At 43.6% G+C, this 22707-nt stretch overlaps 1 protein-coding gene across 5 annotated transcripts in view; it reads right to left on the reverse strand.

The window, feature by feature from the left end:
• The window catches only part of MAMDC2 (MAM domain containing 2), a 127457-nt gene that overhangs the window by 41086 nt on the left and 63664 nt on the right, over positions 1-22707 (reverse strand). For all 5 annotated transcript variants that reach the window (XR_005026386.2, XM_057498588.1, XM_036893464.2 and 2 more), the window contains 3 exons: positions 11452-11708; positions 7549-7642; positions 2112-2255 (listed from right to left, as the gene is read on the reverse strand). Coding sequence is in view for 4 of the 5 variants with exons in the window: in XM_057498588.1 (XP_057354571.1) it covers positions 2112-2255; positions 7549-7642; positions 11452-11708 (495 nt within the window). In the remaining variant the exon portion in view is untranslated. The remainder of the gene's footprint in view (positions 1-2111; positions 2256-7548; positions 7643-11451; positions 11709-22707) is intronic.

The following is a 22707-nucleotide window of genomic DNA, read 5'->3' on the forward strand; positions in this document are numbered from 1 at the left end:
AAAAGTAAGATCAGAAACTTCCGTACCCACTTGCTCCACCAACCCTATGGCAAACTTCAAACAGGTCCATGTACCCTAGACAGCCTGGGCAGACGAGAAAAATGTACCTGCTTTTTTCCTTCCTTTTTCTGCTCCTCCCCACCAGTTTTCTTTTGTTTGCCTCAGCCTTTGCTATATAGTTTAGTTCTACCCAATTATTTAATTCATCTGGCAAAAGGTTCTTTGGTTATTGCACGAGTGGTGCTACGGACTGAATTGCATTCCCCCCAAAGTCACAGCTGGCAGTCCTAACCCCAGTGTGACTGTATGTGGAGACGGGGCCTTTGAGGAGGCATTTAAGGTTAAAGGAGGTTGTAAGGACAGGACCTTAATCCTATAGGACTCATGGCTATAGAAGAGGAAGAAACACCAGAGATCTCTCTGTCCACATGCACACACAGAGAAAAGGCCATGTGAGGACACAGTGAGAAGGCCCATATGGGCTGGGATGAGAGTTCTCTCCAGAAACCACGCTGCTGGCCCTTAATCTTGGACTTCCAGCCTCCGGAACCATGAGGACATAAGTGTGCTGTGTAAATCATTCAGACTGTGGGATTTTGCTATGTCAGCTTGATCAGCCGAATAAGGTAGCTGCATAACGGCCAACAAATTCTGAAATCTAAGTTTAATCTCTCTTTTCTCTACTTAAAGCCTTTTAATGGCTTCTCATTTCTTTTATTTAAAAAAATCCCAAATGCTACTCTGGCGCCACACCCACAATCTGTATCCCCTCCATTTTCCTCCACTTGCCTCTTCCCCCGAGTGTCCAGTCATTTCCAAACTTGAGGACTTCCCAGATGCTGTTCCCTCTGCCCGGACTGCTGCCACTCTTCTGGTTGATACCCACACTTCCCTCAGGAAAGCCACCCCTAAGCCCCTGACCAAAACTAGGTTCTTTGCTCTATTTGTTCTCAGAGATCACTCTTCATTTCTTTCATAGCACTTATCACAGTATGTAATTGTAAGTTTATTTGTGTATATATTTGTCTAATGTCTCTCTTGTCCATTGAAATGATTGTCAGCCAGCGAGGATGGGGTTCACAGATCTGCTCACTACTGTACCCCCAAGACTTAGTCTGGCCACAGTCAGAAAACGTTTTTGCAGGGTCTGTGTTTCTACAAGTTAGGCAACCTCTAAGAAAAAACTACCAAATTACAAGTAGAAAAATTTGAGGGCCTTTTTCAAGGCCTTTCCCAGGGCCTAAAGGGGTCCTGAAACTTAAGTGTCATCAGCTTACCATCAGCTCACCCTGTGGTGCCCAGTATATAAATAATTGTGGAATAAATGAATTAGACACTAATACCCTCTTCAGAACAAGCTCTTTCCACCATCTACTGGAGTGGGCTTCACGAGGGATGGCAGTAAAGTGATCAGGTAATCCTTATATACGGGGAGCTCAAACCCACTGCTTTCTACGAGTCCCTTATATATAATTCATCATGTATCCAACATTTCCCAATAGGTTTTATAGTTTTTATTGCCCCATGATATACTTTTTATTTTAGTAATATACAAACAGCATACATAGCATAGAAGTCATCATTTTAACTATTCTAAAGCATACAATTTAGCGGCATTAAAAACATTCACAACCACCACCCCTATCTAGTTCCAGAACCTTTTCATCACCCCAATCTATGTTCATCACCCCATCTGTACCCAGTGAACAGTGACTCCCCCCCTCCATTTTCCCTCCCCAGCCCCTGGTAACCACTAATCTGCTTTCGGTCTCTATGGATTTGCCTGTTCTAGATGTTTCATATAATGGGAATCTAATAGTTTTTTAAAGGTACTTCTCCCTCTAAAATGAAGAGCAAGATAATTTCCAAAGGTTCAGCTATTTAATTGACTGGCAAATACTTTTGCTACCACAGCAATCTGAACTCCAATTTTTAAAAAATGGTCAAACACAAGATTACCAATGGTCACTGCTTCTGAGCAGCTGCCTTTAAAAAAAAAATTTTTTTTTAAGTTAGTGTCTTGGGAGGTGTGGGGTAAGAATGGCAAGTGGATCATGAAATGTATCCCCTGCCCCCAGCTATGTTCCCACATGGACAGACTCATGAGTTACCTGTGCCTGATGTGTGGTCTCCAGCCCGGTACATATTTGGTTTTACTTTCACTCGAGTCCAGCCTGGACCTTCTTTATCTTGGTAGAAGTTGCAGAGATCTCCCTCAAAACTGCAACTTGCTTCTATGGCACTGAAAGGAAGCCCTGGGCGAAAGAGAACCAAAGTTAAATAGCCAAACCCAGGGATCTGAAAGGACCACAGCAAGTGGTTGGTGAATACACATCAGTGTCAGGGGAGACCAAGGAAGTGACACACAACAAAGCCTTTTTACCCTGACGGCATGCTGACAGGTTAGCATCAAACTGAATGTTTCACAGACAGGAAGATTGTTCTTTCCCTCCCTAAGGGGACAGAAGGAGCTCGGTTCACATTCTCTATAAAAACAAAGCAGTGCCAGACTTCAAAAGAAATTTCCTTTATGATGTAAAGACAGGGAGCATTTATTCACATACTTCTTCACAATTCACAATTATTCACAGAAAATTAAAAAGAAAGAAAAAAAGAAGGAGTTTAAGGAATTCTTAATGTCTAAGACAGATATTTTAGAAATCATATTTTCCAAAAAGAATCTCCCTTCTGTGGGTCAATTTCTGTGTCAGAAGCATAGCCACTGTCTGTTTATAATTGATGTTAGTAATGGCAGCTGATCTTCTTGAAGAAAATCATTACTCAGTATAAATCACTCTGTTCAAAAAGTCACACCAATTCCTTCACCCATACTGCTATTGCTTTGACTTCGGCTTGGTTCTGGTATTGTTTACCCTGGCCTATAAATGTCACCCCATTCCAGATTGCCTAGAGGGAACGGAACATAAAAGATTTCTGTTCTTTTGAGAAAACTTGGTACTAGCAACAAGTGATTGTAAACCTCACTGTGTTTAGATTGCCCTCTGAGTCCAGAGAGGATGTAACTGCTGGAGTTTGGGATAATTCAGTGTAGGCAAGCAGGATCCTCTTCTACATGCTAACATACCTTGGTCTAACCCTTAGAGCCAGAGAGAGAGGGCATGGTTTTGATTAATTGGGAAATCATATCTAGAGAAACATATGAGTTCTGGGAGCAGTGATCCGATGAAACAGGGAATTATTTATGGACAGACTCTCTATAGTCTCAGTCTGTTAATTTTCAAAGCAAGAAAACATTCAGGTGGGCTGAGTTGCTGGCCCAGATTTAAGGCGACAAAAGAAGCATGACAACCAAATGCTACAAGGGATCCCAGATTCAATCTTGGTTCAGGAAAACAAATAGCTATAAAGGACATTCTTGGGGCAATTGGCAAAACTGGTATGTGGACCATGTGTTAGTTGATAATATTGTATCAGTGTCAAATTTCCTGAACTTTATATAGTACATTGGAGAATGTGTTCGGTTTAGAAAACACACACAGAAGTATTTGGGGGTAAAGGGGCATAATGTTTGGAATCTATTCTTGAATGGTTGGTAAAGCAAATGTGGTAAAATGCAACAATTTCTAGATCTGACTGAACAGTATATGTGAGTCATTTTTCATATTCTTACTAATTTTATCTGAGTTTGTATATATTTATACAAAAATAAAGTTTTAGGAACACCAAATTAAAAAAGAAGTAGGTGACTAGCTCTACATTACAAAATAGGAATAGGAAAAAAATGTTCCTATCTAACTGGCACCTGGCTGTATCTCAGGACCTAAGTCTCAGCAAGCGGACAAGGAGGTGTCCCTGATGAGCCAGACAGGAGAAAAGAAATATCATAATGTCAAGAACATATGATGTCATCTGAACAAGGATCCTCTGACTTCCCCCACAAGTAGATTTGAGCCCTGGGCAACCCCATGATGGTCTCCAGTCTTAGTCACCTGTCTGCCACCTGGTATGAAAAAGCAGATGAAAATTCAGAATCTACAGATGGCCACCTACCTCAGAAAATGGCACTCCCAAAAGCCACACATAAGGGAATGGCAGGTGGGTGAAATTACTCATCAGGGATATAGCCCAAGGAATATACTCGTGGGTGGCCCCAAGAGAACCATATCCCATTTATTTGGTGTGTAGGAGGGGTAGAGGGGTGGTATTAAAATTTGAAAGTACACAAGGATCAGTTCACTCCAGGATGACAAACTAAGTCACACAGACAGGACTTTCCTGAGGATGTGATTATATTCTTTTGTTAAATACCTAGTCCTAGTAATGGATAGTCTGAGGACTGATAACGAGACAGTCTGATAAAAAGAAAATTTCAAATTCAATGCCTTAATCCTTTCCACCCAGAATGTGTCTTCTACCATGAGACAGTTTCTAATTCCTGATGATGGGGCAGAGGGCCTATTTGTGGCCCAAAATGATCTCCCAATCATTGGGGTGCAGTGTGTCCTTTAGGCAGCTAAACTTGTCCAGTGATTTTGTTTTAGAACAAGTCAGCCTGAGAGCAGGCTGAGACAGCTGACACGGGGAGGAGAGTGAGTGGGTCCTGGCACCAGAGAGGACTGTTGATGGATCAGGGGCTGGGCCACTGACTGGACTGTGGCGAGGCTTGAGGGCAGCTGAGCTAAGGAAGGCTGTGGCGACCTCATCTGTAACCAAGGCAACAACTGGAGCCTGGGTTCCAATTAATCAAGAGGTCTGGGCAGTGTATTGCTAGCGCATGGCCAGTATTGGGGTTTAGGCCCAGACATCCTTTGAGAGGTATAGCCATGTAGGTCAGGACTCTCCCAGTCCATGGCCTGAGTGTGGGGTTGACCCAAGCCCAGATATTAGGCCTGCAGGTGGTAGAGCAGCGGAGCCCTCAGTTTGGGGTTAGGCATTCAAGGATTTACAACCTAAAAGGAGAGCTTATTCCTATTATTTAGACTCTAGGCCAAATGTGGTAATGGAGTCAAGCTTGTGGGTGGAGAAGGCTTGGAAGGGCAAGTATTGTAACTCAAGGTAGGGGGATGGGAGATCTGTCCTCTGGAAGCATCCTGGACAAAACCTGGGGGGTGACATGGCACTAGTGTGTAACCCTGCGACTCTGCAGTGGGTCTCAGGTCTGGGACACTGGATTAACTCTAGGCCCAACCAGATGGTGGGAACGAGGCGTCACATGTTGAAATCATTCCTGTCTTGGCTACAAGGAAGATGAGGGATGGAAATGCTAGATCCAGCTGGGAAAAGCAGAGACAAGTCTAGAGCTAACCAAGATAAGGGAAAAAATTCTGGCACCTGCTATGAAACAGAAGGGAATAAACTATTTGTGAAATGTAAAATGAAGTATGAAAACCGGAGGGCTCTGCTTCTAAGACTCAGAATCCGGCTCACAGCTGCTGAATGAAGGCCCAACAGGCTCAGCTAAGGTTCTCTTTAGTTTTGATCTGACCCCCTAATGCATGGGAGTAGTTCAAAAATTAAGTAAATAATGAGTCTCATGGCCAAGCACTTTCTGTGTGCCATACTCTGCTAAGGCCTTCATAGATACTAATTCATCAATCTTCCCCAAAACTCTATAGAACAGATTCTTCTATCCTTGTCCATAAATGTGGAAATAGAATCTCAGAGAGGTTAATTAACATGCCCAAGGTCACACAGCTTGTAAGTGGCAGAGTAGGAATATGAATCCAAAATCCTGGCTCTCAAGCACAATATTGTGATCATATAATTGAACCATTCTGAAGCATAGTCGGTATGTTGGGAAGTTCTGAAGACCAATATGGAGACTTAGTTAACCTAATTACATTAAAATGTGAATCTCTGTTGTTCCCTGAGGAGGAAGGGTCTTCACGGGGGCTGGGTTTACAGACTGCATGGCCACTAGACTCTTTTACAAATAGTCTCACTGCACTGGAATATTTCTTTTCCTTTCACCAGTCAGTAAGAAAGAACTCATATATGTTCTGTATCTTTTAAAAGGAAAAGTGTTAAACATTACTTGTAAGGTGGCTGAGTAGATTCTATTACCTCTCACCTACCGCTTCACCACACCCTCTAACCAGCGCAGATACAAAATGGAACACCTCTCCTTCATGTATAACTTGGGAATAAAAATGTTCAATGTACAAAATAGCAGCAGACTCACAGAACCCAAGAATGGACTAACAGTTACCAAAGGGAAAGGGACTGGGGAGGATGGGTGGGAAGGGAGAGACAAGGGGGAAAAAGGGGCATTAAGATCAGCAGACATAATGTAGGGGGGGCACGGGAAGGGCTGTACAACACAGAGAAGACAAGTAGTGCTTCTACAGCATCTTACTATGCTGATGGACAGTGACTGTAATGGGGTTTGTGGGGGGGACTTGGTAATGCAGGGAGTCTAGGAAACATAATGTTCCTCATGTAATTGTAGATTAATGATACCAAAAAAAATGATGTTCAATGTAAATGTGGAGTGACAAAGAAGAAAAGGCTTTCTAAAAATAATGATAAAAGAGGATGTAAAACTACTATTGGTATCACTAAACTATCAACTGACAGGAGTAGGAGCAAACAGATTTAGACGAGTAAAGCAATTTTGGTTTTTGGGTTCTGTCAAGTTTAGAGACTTTTAATCTTTGATTTCGGCTTAGTTAAATCACTTTCATGAAATATGTAAATATGTAAGTCCAGCCTGGTCCTATCTGTTTCACTAGTTTTTTTAAAAATTAGAATTAGTAAAAAATAATATCTGTTTTCAGCATATTAGTATGTGTCTCTTTAATTTTGGGGTAACAGTTTAGCTCAAGTAGCAAATATTACCTTTCTCAGTTCCTTTTCTTGTAAAATATATCTGAAACCATGCAAAATTAGAGACCAATTCTATCTTCAGTGAAAGTCAGACTACAAAGGCCAACTTCAAAAATTTACTTCCCGTGCTCTTAAACCCAGAGTGAGGGCTCATTAATAAGATGAAGTGGCCCCAAAGGAAAAATTTCTTCTCTTCCAAACACCAAATTTATGGAAATAACAAAATTGCCCATACCAAAATAACTTGAGAGTTCACTTTGAAAGAGAAATTAAATCAAGTACATAATACATAATATTTAGCCACAAACTATCACAGAGAAATATACCAAATACTAACATGAGGACATTTATGGGTATTGACACACATAGAATTGGAGAGAGGCATTATGATTCTACTAACTAGATTCTGAGTTTTTTCCACCTACCCATCCACTTGCCTGTGTACTCAAGATAACCTTTAAAGAGAAACAAGGGGAGGGAATGAATTAGCGTTATTTAATTTTCATTTCCTAGTAGGTAGGGAACATGAAAGCTCCTTAACACATGACCCTGCTGTGGTGTCAGAAAAATCAGAAGAATACAGAGATTCACTCTGTAAGGGGGAAGATGAGCGACGTGCTAGGAAAATGACCACTTGGTTAATTTTTAAAGGATAAGATCCCAAGAAAGGTGAGGAAATGAGAAGGAATTAAGTCAAGCCCTGACCACAGACATCCACTGAGAAAGGAAAATTCCAAATGTGGAGAAGAAGAGAATACTTACCTGTCTGATTCTGGCAATGGACAGGAGAGAAAGAAATATCATCCAGGGCAACATGCCCTCCTTTGGGGCCATTAAAAGCAACTTCAAAAATAACCTGAAGAGGAATATGACACATCATTAACATGTTTATGTATTTTCTGTCAGGCTTCAGTGCTCTTCACTATTATTTAAAATGATGTGTCACGGGGAAAACAGTGTATCACAGAGAAGGCAAATAGTGGATCTGTGGCATCTTACTACACTGATGGACAGTGACTGCAATAGGGTATGGGTGGGGACTTGATAATATGGGTAAATGTAGTAATCACATTGTTTTTTCATGTGAAACCTTCATAAGAGTGTATATTAATAATACCTTAATAAAAAATTAAATGAAAAAAAAAGAAAAGAAAATGATGTGTCAATCAAGCCAGGAGATGCCAAGTTTTATGTACATGAGAAATCATGTCCCTAAATAAAAGCATTTGGGTAGCTGCCTCTGTGACCTAAAGCCTTTTTTAGGGAGAGTGAATACTAAGACTTATGTCATATTTTATTGGAGTATTTATTGGTGATGCTCCCTTGAGTACTGTGAATACCTTCAATAATAAGAGTACCTATATTACTTCTGATAGAACTACAGAGTTAACAATTTGCACTGTGAAATTCAATTAAAGAAACAACACGCTCCTTGCAGAAAGCAACCTGGATCCTCCCCCTGCCTGTCACAGAGAGCTAAGCCCCAAGGCCCTTTTCCTTTTCCTTACGTGGAATTCTGCGGGGAGGTTCTGGACAAAGATTCAGCAATCAGAGATGATTACCTGGTGGCAAAATCAGGCCCAGCAATTCTGTGCACAGAGGTTAGAATTTTAGCATGTCCAGGAGGGTCTGAATGGCTAGAAAGCACACTGAGTGTTAATGAGTTCAACCCCCTTAGATTTACTCTCTTCTCTGCCACCAGCTTTAACTCCGAGTGCAATGGGCTACCTTCTGCCTGTGACCATGGGGATCAGGGGTCAGCAGAGCACCCCCTACACTGGGAACATCACCCAGGTGAGCAGTCCACTCCTGGAACTTGATAACATGAGAAGACACAGTGTTGAGCAGAGGTTGAAACTCAAAGGCCTACGAGGGCCAGGCAGGTCATGTAAATGAGTGACATGGTTTTGACAGGATGCAGCAAAGGGTGCAGACTGTCCTGAAATGGAGAATACAAGACTATCTAATGGGGGCAGCTGCTCCTCAGCTTTGTCAGTTGCTGACGGGTAGGAATTCAGGCCTCACGTGTCTGGATCTAACAAACTGTCAGGAGGACCTGGATCTCTAGATTTTTATTTGAAATCTTTGGATTTTTTTAATGTTGGCAATTAATTTGAAACCTGAAACAAGCAAAGAAACCAAAATGAAACAAAACAAAAACAAACTAAAACCACTCTAGCAGGCAGGCAAGTCGTTGTGGGCTAGATTTGACCCATAAGCTTCTAAGTTTTCAGCCTCTTCTAAAGAGAATGGTGTCTTGGAGGCAGACAGACCAGAGTCCAAATCCCATTTCTGTTTCTATCACTTTCTAGTGACATGATTTTGGGTACATTGCTAACCCTCTCAGGGCCTCATGTTCTCATTTATAAAATAGGCATAACACCACCTACCTTGTAGGACTGGTGAAGAGATTAAATGAGATAATGCATATAAGGTGCTAGCCCGGAGTCAGGTATATAATGAACTCTGGACTAAATTCACACCTTTTCCTCTGGATGACCTCTCTTGAACTCATATCCAGGTTTGAGCCGTGTTAGCCACTAATTAGCTCACATAGGTCCCTTCTCTCCTCCAGGCCTCAGTCTCTTCATTTTTGAAAAAATGGGTTGGGACAAGATGGTCCCTTTCTGCTTAGCAACAATGATCCTACTGATGTCTGGACTCGGCAAGACCTAAAAGGGCTCTGGAGGTTTGTCTCTGGCAAGGGGAGAAGGGCTGAGCACAAAGGGAACAGATGTGGACAAATGATAAGGGGCAGATTAAGTTTACAGACTCATCACAGGTCCGTGACATTTAGTTTTCAAGGTGCCAGCTGTTAAAATCAATGACCAAACTTGATCTTACTGACCAGGAGGATTAAGAATTTCTGATCAGAATGTGCAAATCAGAGCCCATGTGACAATGTGTTCTTTCTTATTCAGAAAGAGGTTCTCAAATGTTTTTCCTTTTTAAAATTCATTTGAGAATATATGATGACAAATTCACTGATTTCTGCAGGATAGATCTCTTCCTGGCAATTCCCAAGAGCAAATAGTACTAGCATAATGAATTCAGACTGCTAGAGCAAAATCACACATGTGTGAATCAAAAAGATATATATCGAAGTTTTGAAGTTTCCAGAGTTGTAACTTTCCAAACATTGACTTAACAGAAAATTCAGCAAAGTCTCACTTACACTGCATTGCCTGAGGAGTTTATGGTTGGATAGAAGGAGTTTGCAAAGAAAATGCCCTCACTGTGTATGTGACTCATTTGACTTTCATAGAAGGAAAACTTTCTGAAGCAGTAGGTATGTTTATTTTCCTCCTTGTAACCCAAACTCACAGAAACCTTCCCACTGGGCTGCAAGAGCAAGTCCTGGTCTGGGCAGACTTCGAGACGGGAAATAGCACATGAGCTGCAAAAGGCATTGTGCTCTCCTTGGGGCTACATGGAGGGGACAGTGCGGGACTGCAGAGGGCAAGGGGAGTGGCAGGCATGCCATCAGGAGATGACCACTTCACTTCAGAAAACAAGACCCACCCCAACGCTCCCTGAAGCTCCAGGTCAGGTGAGCAGACGGCATCATGCGGAAAGCGTCCAGAGGATAATCAGCTTCCTTTGCACTATAAAGGGAATTAGGGAGATATTGCAAAAAGCACAAAGTGAAAAGTAGGGGACACTGATATCCTGGGTTAATGAAGACTACTTAGAGCTCTAAATCTGTACCCACAGTCTGCACCCACTGATTCTAGAGGTCCTGGGGACCCTCAGACAGAGCTGGGCATCTCTTAGCTGTAGGTCAAATTTTAGTCCAGGAACTTTCCTAAGGGCCCTGGCACTCACCAGCTGTGTGACCTAGATACAAACTCTCAGGCTTCTGGGACTCTGTTTTCCCCTGTCTCTGTAACATGAGGATAGATTGTTTGACTTTGTTGGATTGTTTGATTATTTACTGGAATACACACATAGATACAGATATGTACTAATACACGTGCTTAGGAAAAATGTCTGCAGGGATAAACATCAAAATGTTAGTCCTTCTCATCTTTGCAGGGTTGGCCTAGGCTGTTTTCATTTGTTTTGCTTTCTTGAATTTTCTAATTCATTGGCATTGGCATTTATCACTTATGTAACTATAAAAGCTTTAAAACTAAGTACAAAGGTTTGTTTCAAACAGGAGCCACAGTCATAAATTTCTGATTCTTATGACAGTATTTATACTGCAAAGGAGAAGCTAAGAAAATAAGGTTTTTGTTTGTTTGTTTGTTTGTTTGTTTGTTTTCACTCTAGAAAGACTATTCCCTCAAGTAAGGGAAACCTTCATAACTGCTCTCAGGAATGGAAGCTCAGGAGTGAGTTTCACTTAGAAGGTATTGATCTCTTTGACCTCACCAGGGCTATAGCGCAGGGTTCACAGGGAGGGTGTTTCCAGGAAATCTAGATGGTTGACTGGCTTTTCCACATTTGTCCTTAGAAAAAAATACCCTTGCGAGAAAATGCAAATGATAAAAGAAGGAAGAAGGGAATACAGAGGAAGAAAAGAGGGAGAAGTGGAGAGGGCCGATCAAGGGGAAAGAAAGCTAAAGACTGAGATAAAGCAGAAGAGAAAGAGCGAGGGCATGGCTGGCATCTCCTGATCTCCATGCCTGTGTGTGGGAGCCATCCCTGCTGGGCGCTACCTACCTCCATGGGGTACGGAGCACTGAACTCCACCTCAGCCAGGTTCCAGGCAGCATTCCCTGGGCTGCTCATTTTCCAGATCTCCTCATAAAGGCCGGCTGCATCCCGAGTATAAAGGGAGAAGACATTGTCATTCTCCTGCTGGACTTGGTAATAAAATGACAGGCAGCCGGACATGGGGGCCGTGGTCATTGGGGAGATGAGCTGGGCCACCTCCTGGAAGTGCTTGATGTAAACTGAGTCCACATACATGTAATGGCCTGAAAATCACACAGACAAAACACAGCATAAGATAGGCTGGGGGGCTTCAGATGAAACGATGTGATTCTGGGATTTAAATAACCCAGTGGAAGTGGTGGAGAGACTTGGATGAACTATGGATGGAAGTTTGGCTGTGGGTTGATGAATATTGCAGCTGGGAGATGAGTATATGGAGTTTATCGTGCTCTGCTAAGCACAAGTTAAGAACCATTATTTTTCCTTGCCTTACTTTGGAATGAAGTGAAAAATATACATAGAAAGGTGGATGTATAATACATAAACTACTTGACTTTTTGCAAGCTGAACACAGCTGCCAGAAGAAACAGACCCTTCCCCAAGCCTTCTCTGAGTTATAAAGTTTCTAAGAACATACCAAGCATACCATCTGTTTTTAAAAGTGCACAGAGGGACCCTCCCTTACATCTTACAATATATACAAAACAGCGCTGGCTATTTTTTTAATGAAACTAAGATTGTGACTTCAAACTAAATGACAAGTTGTGCCTCTTTAATAAAACATCTTGGTCAGTCAACACAGCAGACAGGGATTGGGGATGTAGAACTTGTGACACCACTCTCGGCAAGGCCTGGTGCACTGTGGACCCAGAGGCTGACCTCCATCAGAGGCCTCTTGGTGAACAAAAGCGTAAGGCAGCATGGGGAGAGACTGAGTTTACCATGGAAGAGAGCTGCGATTGAATCCTGCTTCACCTCTTACCAGCCCCGTGACCTTGAGCAAGTTATTGAATATCTCTGGGCTTCAATTTCCATATCTCTAAAATGAGAATCAAACACTTCTCTCATAGGGTTGATATGAGTATAAAATGCGATTATGCACGTGGAGAGCTTAGTGTGCACCTGGTACACTATAATTGCCTAACATAGTTATACTGAAATAAAATAATGCCATTAATGATCTAGGATCATGCTTTCCCCATTGGCTGTTCTGGATAAAGGGTAGTTATTATTATTATTAGCAATTTCACAGGAATTTATTTAAGCTACAATGACAGAGGAGTGCTATACAATGTAGCTTTGATAGAATGCCCTATTTGTAAGCTCAGAATTATAGCTTAATACCTTGTTTTTATTAGATGGTGCCTGATTAATTATTCCTTTTATCCTCAGCAAAATAGCAGTAAGGATATTAGGAAGAAAATACACATCATACACTGGATACTGACTGCATCTAGCACACCACCCAGTAGATGGCAGACCCTCAACAAATGGTTATTCAAAGCACAAATAAAGTCTCCATAAGACCTTCACCTCATCATGGCAGAAGAGAAAGATGGACAAATCCAAGTATACTTTCTTGTAGTAGCAAATGCTCAGCCCCCTGAATAATCTCTTATTTAAACATAATGTCCCTTATCATCTCACCAAGCCATGCAACTGTGAATGAACAGAGATGACAAACGCAGATGATTAGGACAGCCAGCCAGACCAAGTGTGTGACTGAAGTGGACTGGGTCAGGGAAGAAAAGAGAGTGATGAATTCGTTTGAAACTAACATTTGGAATCATATTTCACCAGCAACAAGAAATAGAAATCAAGCTTCTCTGGAAATATCAGAAAACCTGACAGTGCTGGGCCCATATTCTCTGCTGCAACCACCACCTGGTGGTGACGAATGGTGGCCCCTAGCATGACCTGTGTTCTCTGGTCCGTCCCTGAGGGTCCCTCCCTCTCCTCCCAGTTAACACCCTGACGTCCAGCCCACTGAAGCTCAAAATCCCAGATTTTTATAGCATATCTATCCATTTAAAAATGATACCCCCTCTATTAGTCTGCTAGGGTTGCCGTGACAAAGTGCCACAAACTGGGTGGCTTAAACCTTAGAACCTTACTGCTTACAGTTCAGGAAACCAGAAGTCTGAGATCGGGGTGTTGGCAGGAGTGGTTCCTGTGGAGGGCTGCAAGGAGGCATCTGCTCTACGCCTCTGTCTCAGCTTCTGGCAGCTGGCTGGCGATTGTTGGCCCTCCTTTGCTAGTGGGTCTCTGCCTTCATGTTCACGTGGTATTTGCCCTTTGTGCATGTTTCTCTCTATCCAAATTTCCCCTTTTATAAAGACACCAGTCACACTGGACTGGGGACCCACTCTGCTTCAGTCTGATCTCATCGTAGCTAATTCCATCTGCAACAAGGTTATTTCCAAGTAAGGTCACATCCTGAACAGCTGTGGCATAGGAAGTCAGCACACAGATTTTGAGGAAATACAGTTTGACCCATAACACCCACCACCAATTTTTTTAAACATTGGATGTGCCAAATAAACGTATCTGCAGGCTGGAAATAGCTGATAAGCTCCCACTTTGCTGCCCCTGGGGAGGGGTTTTAAAGGATCAGAATGTCAGACTGAATAGAAACAGAGACCCCCTGCCGAGGAAGGCATTCCCATGACTCCCCAGCCAGAGGGCCAGTCTCTCTGAAGCACAGCTGGCGGCTGGCCCGCCTCAGTGTGAACACTCCACTAATGGGGAACGCACGTGACAAGTTCACCTTCATAACACGAGTGTCAACGGCAGAGGCGAAGTGTTTAATGCCCTCTGTAATATATCTTGACCTATGAACTGAATCCCTCTCCATGCCCTCGGGGGAGCCTGCTGGAGGAGGCCATGCAGGGGCTGCTGCCATCTCCAGGAAAACTTGATGCAGACACCGTAGCTGGCTGGTGGCCTCAGCTGCCCGCCCCCGGATCCACAGCAGTGCTTGTGCCCAGGCTGCGCACACCGGGCTGTCTACATCCGGTGAGCACGCATGGCCGGAGTGCCGGAGCCAGTCCATTTGGGCCTCTCTCTCTGCCAGCGGTCAGCCTTCCCTCTTGGGCTGAAGGCGCTCCCCGCCAGGGCTGCATCATGACTTCTCCCTGGTGCTTTGGCGGCTGTGGGTCCCTCCCCCATAAAAAATTAATATTAAAGACTATATTTTACAACTGTGTTGGAATACAGATGATTACAATATAGGCTGGACTCACTATTATACTTGTTATTATTACATTCATTTTTTTTCTTGTGTTTTTAAATAAGTTAGACCATTTTTGTGGATCCCTAAGAAAGGCATGTGGGCACTGTGATGTCTGCTCCCAGTGGACATGGGAACGTGTCCGAGCCCCACTACTCCAGCTCTCTCCTTCTTTATCCCTCACAGGCAGTTCCCCCAATGAATCTCTTTTCCACCTCATCCCAGCTCAGGGCCCGCTTTTTGAAGGACCCAGTCATGAAGAGAGAAGTCACCTCCAAAGACTCTGCAAGACTCTCAGTGAATCTAGAAGACCTCACAAATCCACTTGAAAAAAATTTTATGAATATTAAGTTAAATTTTTTAATGATGAGGGAAAGGAAGGTATCAGTTCATGCCCCTCCAGCTGCACCCAGTGTGGCCAGGCACAGGCCCTGCCAATGGCTAACCTGTGGCTAAAGCAGGTGTCTAGGGAGGGGTAGGCACATCAGTGCCTCTGGGCCCCTCTCCTTCCCCAGAAATGAGCAAGTGGTCACATATTCTTCCAGAAATTCCCCTGCCCACCTGACAGAACAATTTAAATCCTGAATATTCAATTCAGTTTCAGAAAGTACCTAACATTTTCTTTAAAGGCTTGTTACTCCCCTGCTGTACGCACCATACTTTAATCCCCGAATTTGCAGTTAAAGTGCCTCATTAACAACTCATGTACATGACACTAGGCCCAGTGAGCCACAGTCAATTTATTTCTGATCCAAAAAAAACATCCCGCAAATGTAATGTGACCTGCCCAGCGTGAGTCAGACGGGCTGCTGGAATAACCAGGGCTGCTGACACCGAGTCTTGCAGGAAACCACTAGACTAGAGTGCATTCTGGCGCTCTGCTTTTCCTTTACATCATTCATTTGTTGCCAAAGTTGGGTACTATTCACAGACAACCTGAGGAAGACGGCTTCCCACTGGGAAACAAAAGGGAGCTCATCATAGTTTATCAACACAGAGGGAGGAGTGGCCTGCTTCAGAAATCACCAGGTGTCTGCGCCAGGAGGCCAGCACGGAGGGATGACGACCAGCCCAGGCTGAGCATGTGTCCACAGGTACAATCTGCCCTGCGCAAGGGGAGCAAATGGTTGGGTGGGTGCAGCCACCACTGTGCACCTTTCCAAGGGGAATGAAGAAGGTAACCTGGAGTTCTTGGGCAATTATGTCTAGTGTCTGGTATTATGGGACGTCTCCTGCCCAGGTCAGTGAGGCCAATCCTCCTGCCTGGGCCAGGGCTCTAGAGCACCCAGCATCTCTAGGAGAGGCAATTTTTATGAGATCCTTTGAGTTCAAATAGGATCCAACTAGATATTATATAGATGGTCCTTAGGTGGACAGGATCCTATAATCAACCAAATCACTGGGGATCCTGCAGGCCAATTTTAAGCATTAAAACTTAACTGGAAATTACCTATGAAGGGGACAATGGGTTTCCCACAAGATTAAAGACTGAGAATTTTAGTTCCACTCTGCTAACCAGTCTATTTTTCCCAAATTCTGGATTATACACAAAGAGCCTACAGTTCCCAGGGAAAAAAACAATTCCACTTCCACTGAAAGATCAAAATCTCAGTGATGCCAGCTCAAGCTCAGGCCCGTTCTGGAGAATGTCAGCAGTCACAGTGCAGGTACGCCGACCTGGCCTCTTGCAGCAGCCCTCTGCATTAGCTCAATTTTTCATGGGGAACCGGTGGCCTCTGGGAGTGAGCTATTTTCCCCTGAATTAGGAAAAACACTCTGAGGGAAGTTCCTGAACTCTTATTTTCAAACAGTCTGGCTAACCAGCATTCCATAAAGATTGCCCCTAGCCTGGCTGGGATGACAAAGGTGTCCTCTGACTCAGATGTGATTCAGTCCCATCGGCCACATTTGTGCTCCAGTTGCAACGTCTAAATCCATGGCATGATTGTCTGAACAAGCTGTCTCCTGGGTAAGGGGAAAACTTGGTCTGAAGAAATCTATGACAGCTGGGAACACTCACCGGTCAGCTGCCACTGTGAGGAGACAGCACCCAACAACTGCAGGTTACTGTGCTGCTCACCCAGTCTATGAATCCGATGGCTATCTTCATGGCCTTGAGTTCTAAGGGTTTGGGGGAGGCGTACTATAAGAGTGCCAGACTCCAGTCTTTTTATATAGCTCTCAGGGCTGACATAAATGTAAATGAACATGACGTGGGGCATAGCCTACTCTCCGCTAAGACCTCAGTGCCAAAAATGATGTGTAACAAGTACCCCTATTTTCTCAAGAGTGGTGCTAGGCCATCCATGTAGAATATGCTGCACTGGGGCAGATCTGTCCCCTGAGCCTGCTCCGCCAGATTTAGCCCATCTCTCTCTCCACCAGCCTGTACATGTGAGAAGGTCAGAGAGGGATCAGAGAGAGGGCAGACAAAGTTTCTTTGAAGAGAGTTGACCTGCCATGTGTTTCCTTTTGACCTTCCAAGGGAAGGAGAGGGGACTGTTGCCCCTTTCTTACCTTGATCCAAGGGACGGGGCTTAAGAGAACCACTTGCAGAGAGGGTGGAGGAAGGAAGGTGCCATCTACCATCATCCCTACCCATGCTTGCAGAAATTCCTGGGTTCTGCAATTGCCTTGGACCTTGAGAGGAGGGTGGTCAGAGTTACTGGGAGAATTCATCAGTGTTGGCTAGGGTTTATGGGGTGCAGAGGCTGCTATCTGATTCTTGACTGCATTCATCTGAAGGCAAGGTGTCCGTAGGGGCTTGTGGGGGTTGGGTGGGGAGGATGGATTTTGCTGCCAGTGAGCTATGCTTGTGGAGTTTGACGGGGCAAAGATGTGTTTTGCATTAGCCTAAGTGGGTGACTCGGAAGGTAGCTGGGCTAGAGTGGTTTGAACGGACTCTTCTCAGGAGAACAGGGTGGTGACTACAACAGGAAGGGGTCATCAGGGATACCATTATTTCTAGTGTTAACGGAGACCCATGGGTGGCTGGCCAGAGAGCGCCTCCTCCCTGTTTGGGAATAGTGAAGTGAGATTTGCCATGCAAGAAACAGCCAGCAATTAGCCTCCTACAGGATGAAAGGCATCAACTCCAGATTATATAGCAACAGTCACATAAAACCTTTGTCCCTTCCCTTCCCCTTCCTTTCTGTTCTACCCTCACCATGCCTCGCTCCATCCTCAAGGAGCCAGAGGCACCACAGAGAGTGGGGGAAGGGAAGGAGTATGAAGGACTAAAGCATAACAAACCCTTCTCCCTGCTGCCCTACTGCGCTCTGCTCTGGGGGAGGATTTGAACTGGATGAGGTGCTGGAGTTTTGACTTGCCTGAACTTAGTCCTTGAAACGGAGGCTGTTAGCTAATACCTGCAAGTGACTGAAAATCTATAGCAAGTCGTCCAAGGACAGGAAAGGAGAGCCCGCACAAAGGCAACGGCAAGGACACGAGGAAAGCCGCTTCCTCACTCAGTGCTTATGCAGTGAACCAGACAGGTCAGTGCAGAGAGCGAGTGGACAGGCACGGTTAAGGTAACACCTGAGGTCAATCAGAGCTGAAATGAGAAAAGCGTGCCATGAGTTATGAAAAGATGATCCACCCACTTCCTGGTCTTTGGTGGAATAAAATACTTGGGACCTTATTTTAGGTCTGGACACCTTGTTTATCCCCTTTCAGAGCGGCACCATAAGCAGATTTCATTTTTAAAGCCTCAGTCAAGAGATGGATTTCCCTCATTATTTTTCCAGCAATAATCTTCTCTTTTGCCAAGACAGGTAGGAGACAGTAATGATCTGAGCTGTCAGTAGGCCACTGCCTGGAAGATTTTGTTTCACTTCATAAAATATTAACAAATAAAAAACAATCCATGTGATAAGCCAGAATTGAGTATGAAAAATCAGGAAAATATCCCATCCCCTCCAGTATTCCAAAGATGTCCCCCCACAATTATTACTGTGTTGTTTTAGTCATTTGCATCCTTAGACAATTTGGAGACATAGCACTCATTTAAAAAATCTGACTCACTGTTTGGGGCTATTAAAAACATAGGACCAATGAGGGAATACTCATATCCACATCATATTTTTCAGATACCATATTCGCTGTTCCCTTTTCTACAACACAAAGGCCCTCCTGGGAGGACTTCCCTGCACCTCTGCAGCTCTGACGTTTCTGAGCAGGCACACAGCTCCTCTCACCCCTGCTGTTAACCTTCTCCAGCCTTTTCCTGAAAGCGTAGGCACAAGCTGCTTCCAGTGTATGAATGAACATGAGGTGAGTTTATCTAGAGCAAAATCTGCTGCTGTGGGCAGGCATCTGAACCATTCAATCTTTATTTTGCTACCCAAATTGATAGAGCTCAGGGAAAATCAACACAGCCAGTAGAAGGCAAGTGTAATAAGAAAGGCAACTTCTCTCTTATTTGGAGCACTGGGTGTTTTGTTTTGTTTTGATCCTAGTCAAACTTTTGCATCATTGGGGCAGAGAGTTTTTCAAATAAAATAGAGTCTTAGAATTCAGCTCTTTTAGCCCCTTCTCACACAGGGGGAAGTTACAGGGGAGCCTGGGAGTGCGGGGTGTGAATGAGCAGGAGTGTGAGTGTGTACGCAGGTGTGCCTGTTTGTGTGCCTGCGCGAGGATGCCAAGTCTGTTTGGCTAACGATTGGGTGAAACATTGGTCCAAAACCTGAAGAGAAGCTGGAGTGAACAGTAGAACAACACTGGAAGAAGCAAGTGGAATTCCGGCATCCAGGCTTCCTGCTCATCACAAGGAGGGACACAGCCTGGAACCTAGGATCTGCCCTGCCATCATCATACAACCCCGCATTCTCAAATACTCCCCGACCAGCAAACAGACCACCCGCCCCCAAGCCTATACACCTCTGCATATGCTGCACTTAGCTTCTCCTTACCCATGTGGCCAGATCCAGTTCTGATCTGACTTCCTCCAGAAAGCCTCCCTGGAACTCCCAAAACCAAGGTAATTTTTCATGTTACAGGGGTCCTGTGACATTTATTTCATGTCTCTATTAGTCACCCATCACTGTGTGTGTTCACATAGCATTTTGGTATTTGAGTAACTTGAGAAATGCCATAATATACATTAACAAAGAACCATATTAAAGGCACTGAGAAGTCCTGAAGTAAATCTTTTGCTTTCCTCAGCTCAGGGTTTCCTCAGTTTATTACCCATGTATGTAGCCCCTTTTCCCTGATACAAAGATTATTAGACTCAAGAACTGGCATTCCAGGGTACAGTATTTTGGAAAAGATGGTTCCTGTGATCTCTTTGAGGTCAGGAGCTGTTTTTGAATCACCAGGATATGAAGAATGCCTGACCTTAACAAGTGCTTATTATGTGTTTGTTGAATGAATGAATAAATGAGTGATCAATGAAGAAGCCTCATTCTGATGTTCAGGCTCTGACTACACTGACTATATAATCCAGTGGATTGCTACAAGGGATGTAAGAGGCCTCCCTAGATTTCTTCCCTTCAGGCTCTGGGCCAGCTTCTTTTGGCCTCAGTATTGCCATCAGAGGACCAAGCAATGCTAGTGGGCAAAGCTGCTGTTTTAGAATAGCCAAGGAAGAAGAGAAAAGAAAGGGAAGTGGAGAGGGGGAGATGGGGTGCAGAGAGAGGCAAGTGCTTGTGGCAAGGCTGCCAGCACCCCACCACCAGGGCTCAGTACTCCTCAGGGACGACCTCATCACCTGATATAGATGTTAGAAAATCTTCTGGTCAAGGTATTAGAAAACCCAGGTCTTCTTTTTCTCATTCCTTAGTCCCTTCAGTCCTCTTTTGTTCTTTTTTCTAATGCCAAATACAATGTGCTGATAAATGTTCAAAGAGGGACCCAACACATTATTGACATAGATCTCAACGGGTGGTGAATTTGGAGATTTTGATGGATAGTGCCGGGAGTAAAATACTGGAACACAAAGATGGAGGCCCTGAGGAGGGAGGATTGCCCGAAGTGGCACTGTGCCCCGAGAACTGGGTCTGTAGCACGAGCCTTCCACTCCCAGCCTGTGCTCCTTCTCTGTCCCCTGTTGACACAAAGCTGGTCAGCATGTTCGGTGGTCACAAGTGCAGTGAGGAAGGGCCTGGGTGATACACTCATCAGACGGTGGGTTACGCTCAGGCAGCAGAAGCAACTGCCGACGTGACACTAGGGCGCAGGTCTGCACCTCTCCCAAGGACTCTGCCCTCCCCAGCCAGCTGGACCTCACCATCGCCGAGTGTGAAGAATAAAAACTGAATGAGTGATCAATGGGTCATGACACTGCTTCCCAGAGTATCTGACCTTGGAACTAATTGTTCAGTGATTTGGGAAAAGTTCTCTCTCTAACTCTCCTTACACTTAAGCTATACCTCTGTGATAATGATACCTAAAGGATTATTGTAATTTTAAGGCAATTTTAGTCTTTTAAGCTCCTCTCTACTCCTTGCACCAGATTCTTAAGGTATGACAGAAAAACAATCTCAAAATTGGCCTACTTCCATAAATTAAGAAAAGAATCATCTGGTTTTTCTTGTTTTGAAACCCCAAGACATTGTCAGTTGTCATATTCATTCAAACTAAGGTTTCAGGGGGTGGTAATGTTTTATTGTTTTGAGTTAACCCAATTGTCATTTAAAATACTCATGCAGATTCATGGTTTATCTATTCTGATAGGTCATCATTTTCTCCACATAATGCTCACTTACAGTGTTTCCTACAATGGCCATAAGTGGAAATGGCCTTTGTGTTCTTAGGGTCAAAACATGGATATACATATAGAAACCCCAATCTCTTTATTTCCTAAAGTGGAAACCTTACTTTTAAAAGAAGTGAAAAATGGGAGAAGACAAGTAGTGACTCTATAGCATCTTACTATGCTGATGGACAGTGACTGCAATGGGGTGTGGCGGGGGGGCTTGATAATATGGGTGAATGTTGAGACCACAATGTTGCTCATGTAAAACCTTCATAAGATTGTCTATAAATGATACCTTAATAAAAATAAATAAGTAAAGAAAAGAGGTGAAAAATGTTTTGTCTTTTTCTAAATCCCAATTCCTTATGTAAGTGATCCTGGATGTATGCAGAGAAATGGTTTCTAGAGTATTTTTTGTTCTCTTGTTCTATCTTTCGGTCCTCTATCTACTGAGATAATCACCATCTGGTTAATCTAACTAAATACATTGTTGTGATTGCATCTCTCCCTGCTCAAAGACTTCCAGTGGCTTCCCATTGTAAAAAATTAAGTTAAAATCTCTTTACTGGCATTCAAGTCCTCTTAGAATTTGCCCTTACACTGCTTTCTCAGTTATCTCTCTCCCTCAGCTACTCCTGTAATTCACCATGTATCATATCGTTGCTCCTGCTCTCTCTTGTTTTTGCCTGTCAAAATCATACCCATCCTTCAAATGCAGCTGACTTCTTGTAGCATGTCTTCTAGGATATCCAAGCAGTTAGTGATCCCACTTGTCTCTGAATATCTGGCACCTTTCTTTTTTTGCAGGGAGAAGGACCACTCTTAGAGTGCTTGACACATACTGCTTCATCTTACATCCATTTGTAGTAGAATTATTTTTTTCCTTTCTCAAATATGTGTTCCTTGAAGTGGGGCAGGGGTCCATAGGAGACTTATCATTTGCCAATTATACTCCATACTGGGTCAAATGAATGAAAATGCTAGATCTAAAGTTGGATTTGTCTCAAATAGGTAAGCCCCAGGAGACTCCAACCTTTTTATATATGGTTACCTTACAAATTTCGTTCCAAGTAGCCTGGACATGCTGAAAAAGAAGATCTAAAATAAAGGTTACAAAGTAGGATAACTTCTTCTGACCTTCAGTTCTGACCTGAAGATGTGTTTTGTTGGTCTATGTGGTATTTTTTTCACCAATTATTGGTAAAAATATTCACCAACTATAAAATATTGGGGTTATTTCCCATAAAACTCGGCTTTTGAGTATTTTATAAAATCAAAATATCTGCCCTCCTGGACTGCATTCCCACACGGTGGTGATGAATCAGAGCTGAGCACT

This window comes from Manis pentadactyla, chromosome 3, assembly GCF_030020395.1.
Source record: "Manis pentadactyla isolate mManPen7 chromosome 3, mManPen7.hap1, whole genome shotgun sequence".
Classification (NCBI taxonomy): Eukaryota; Metazoa; Chordata; class Mammalia; order Pholidota; family Manidae; genus Manis; species Manis pentadactyla.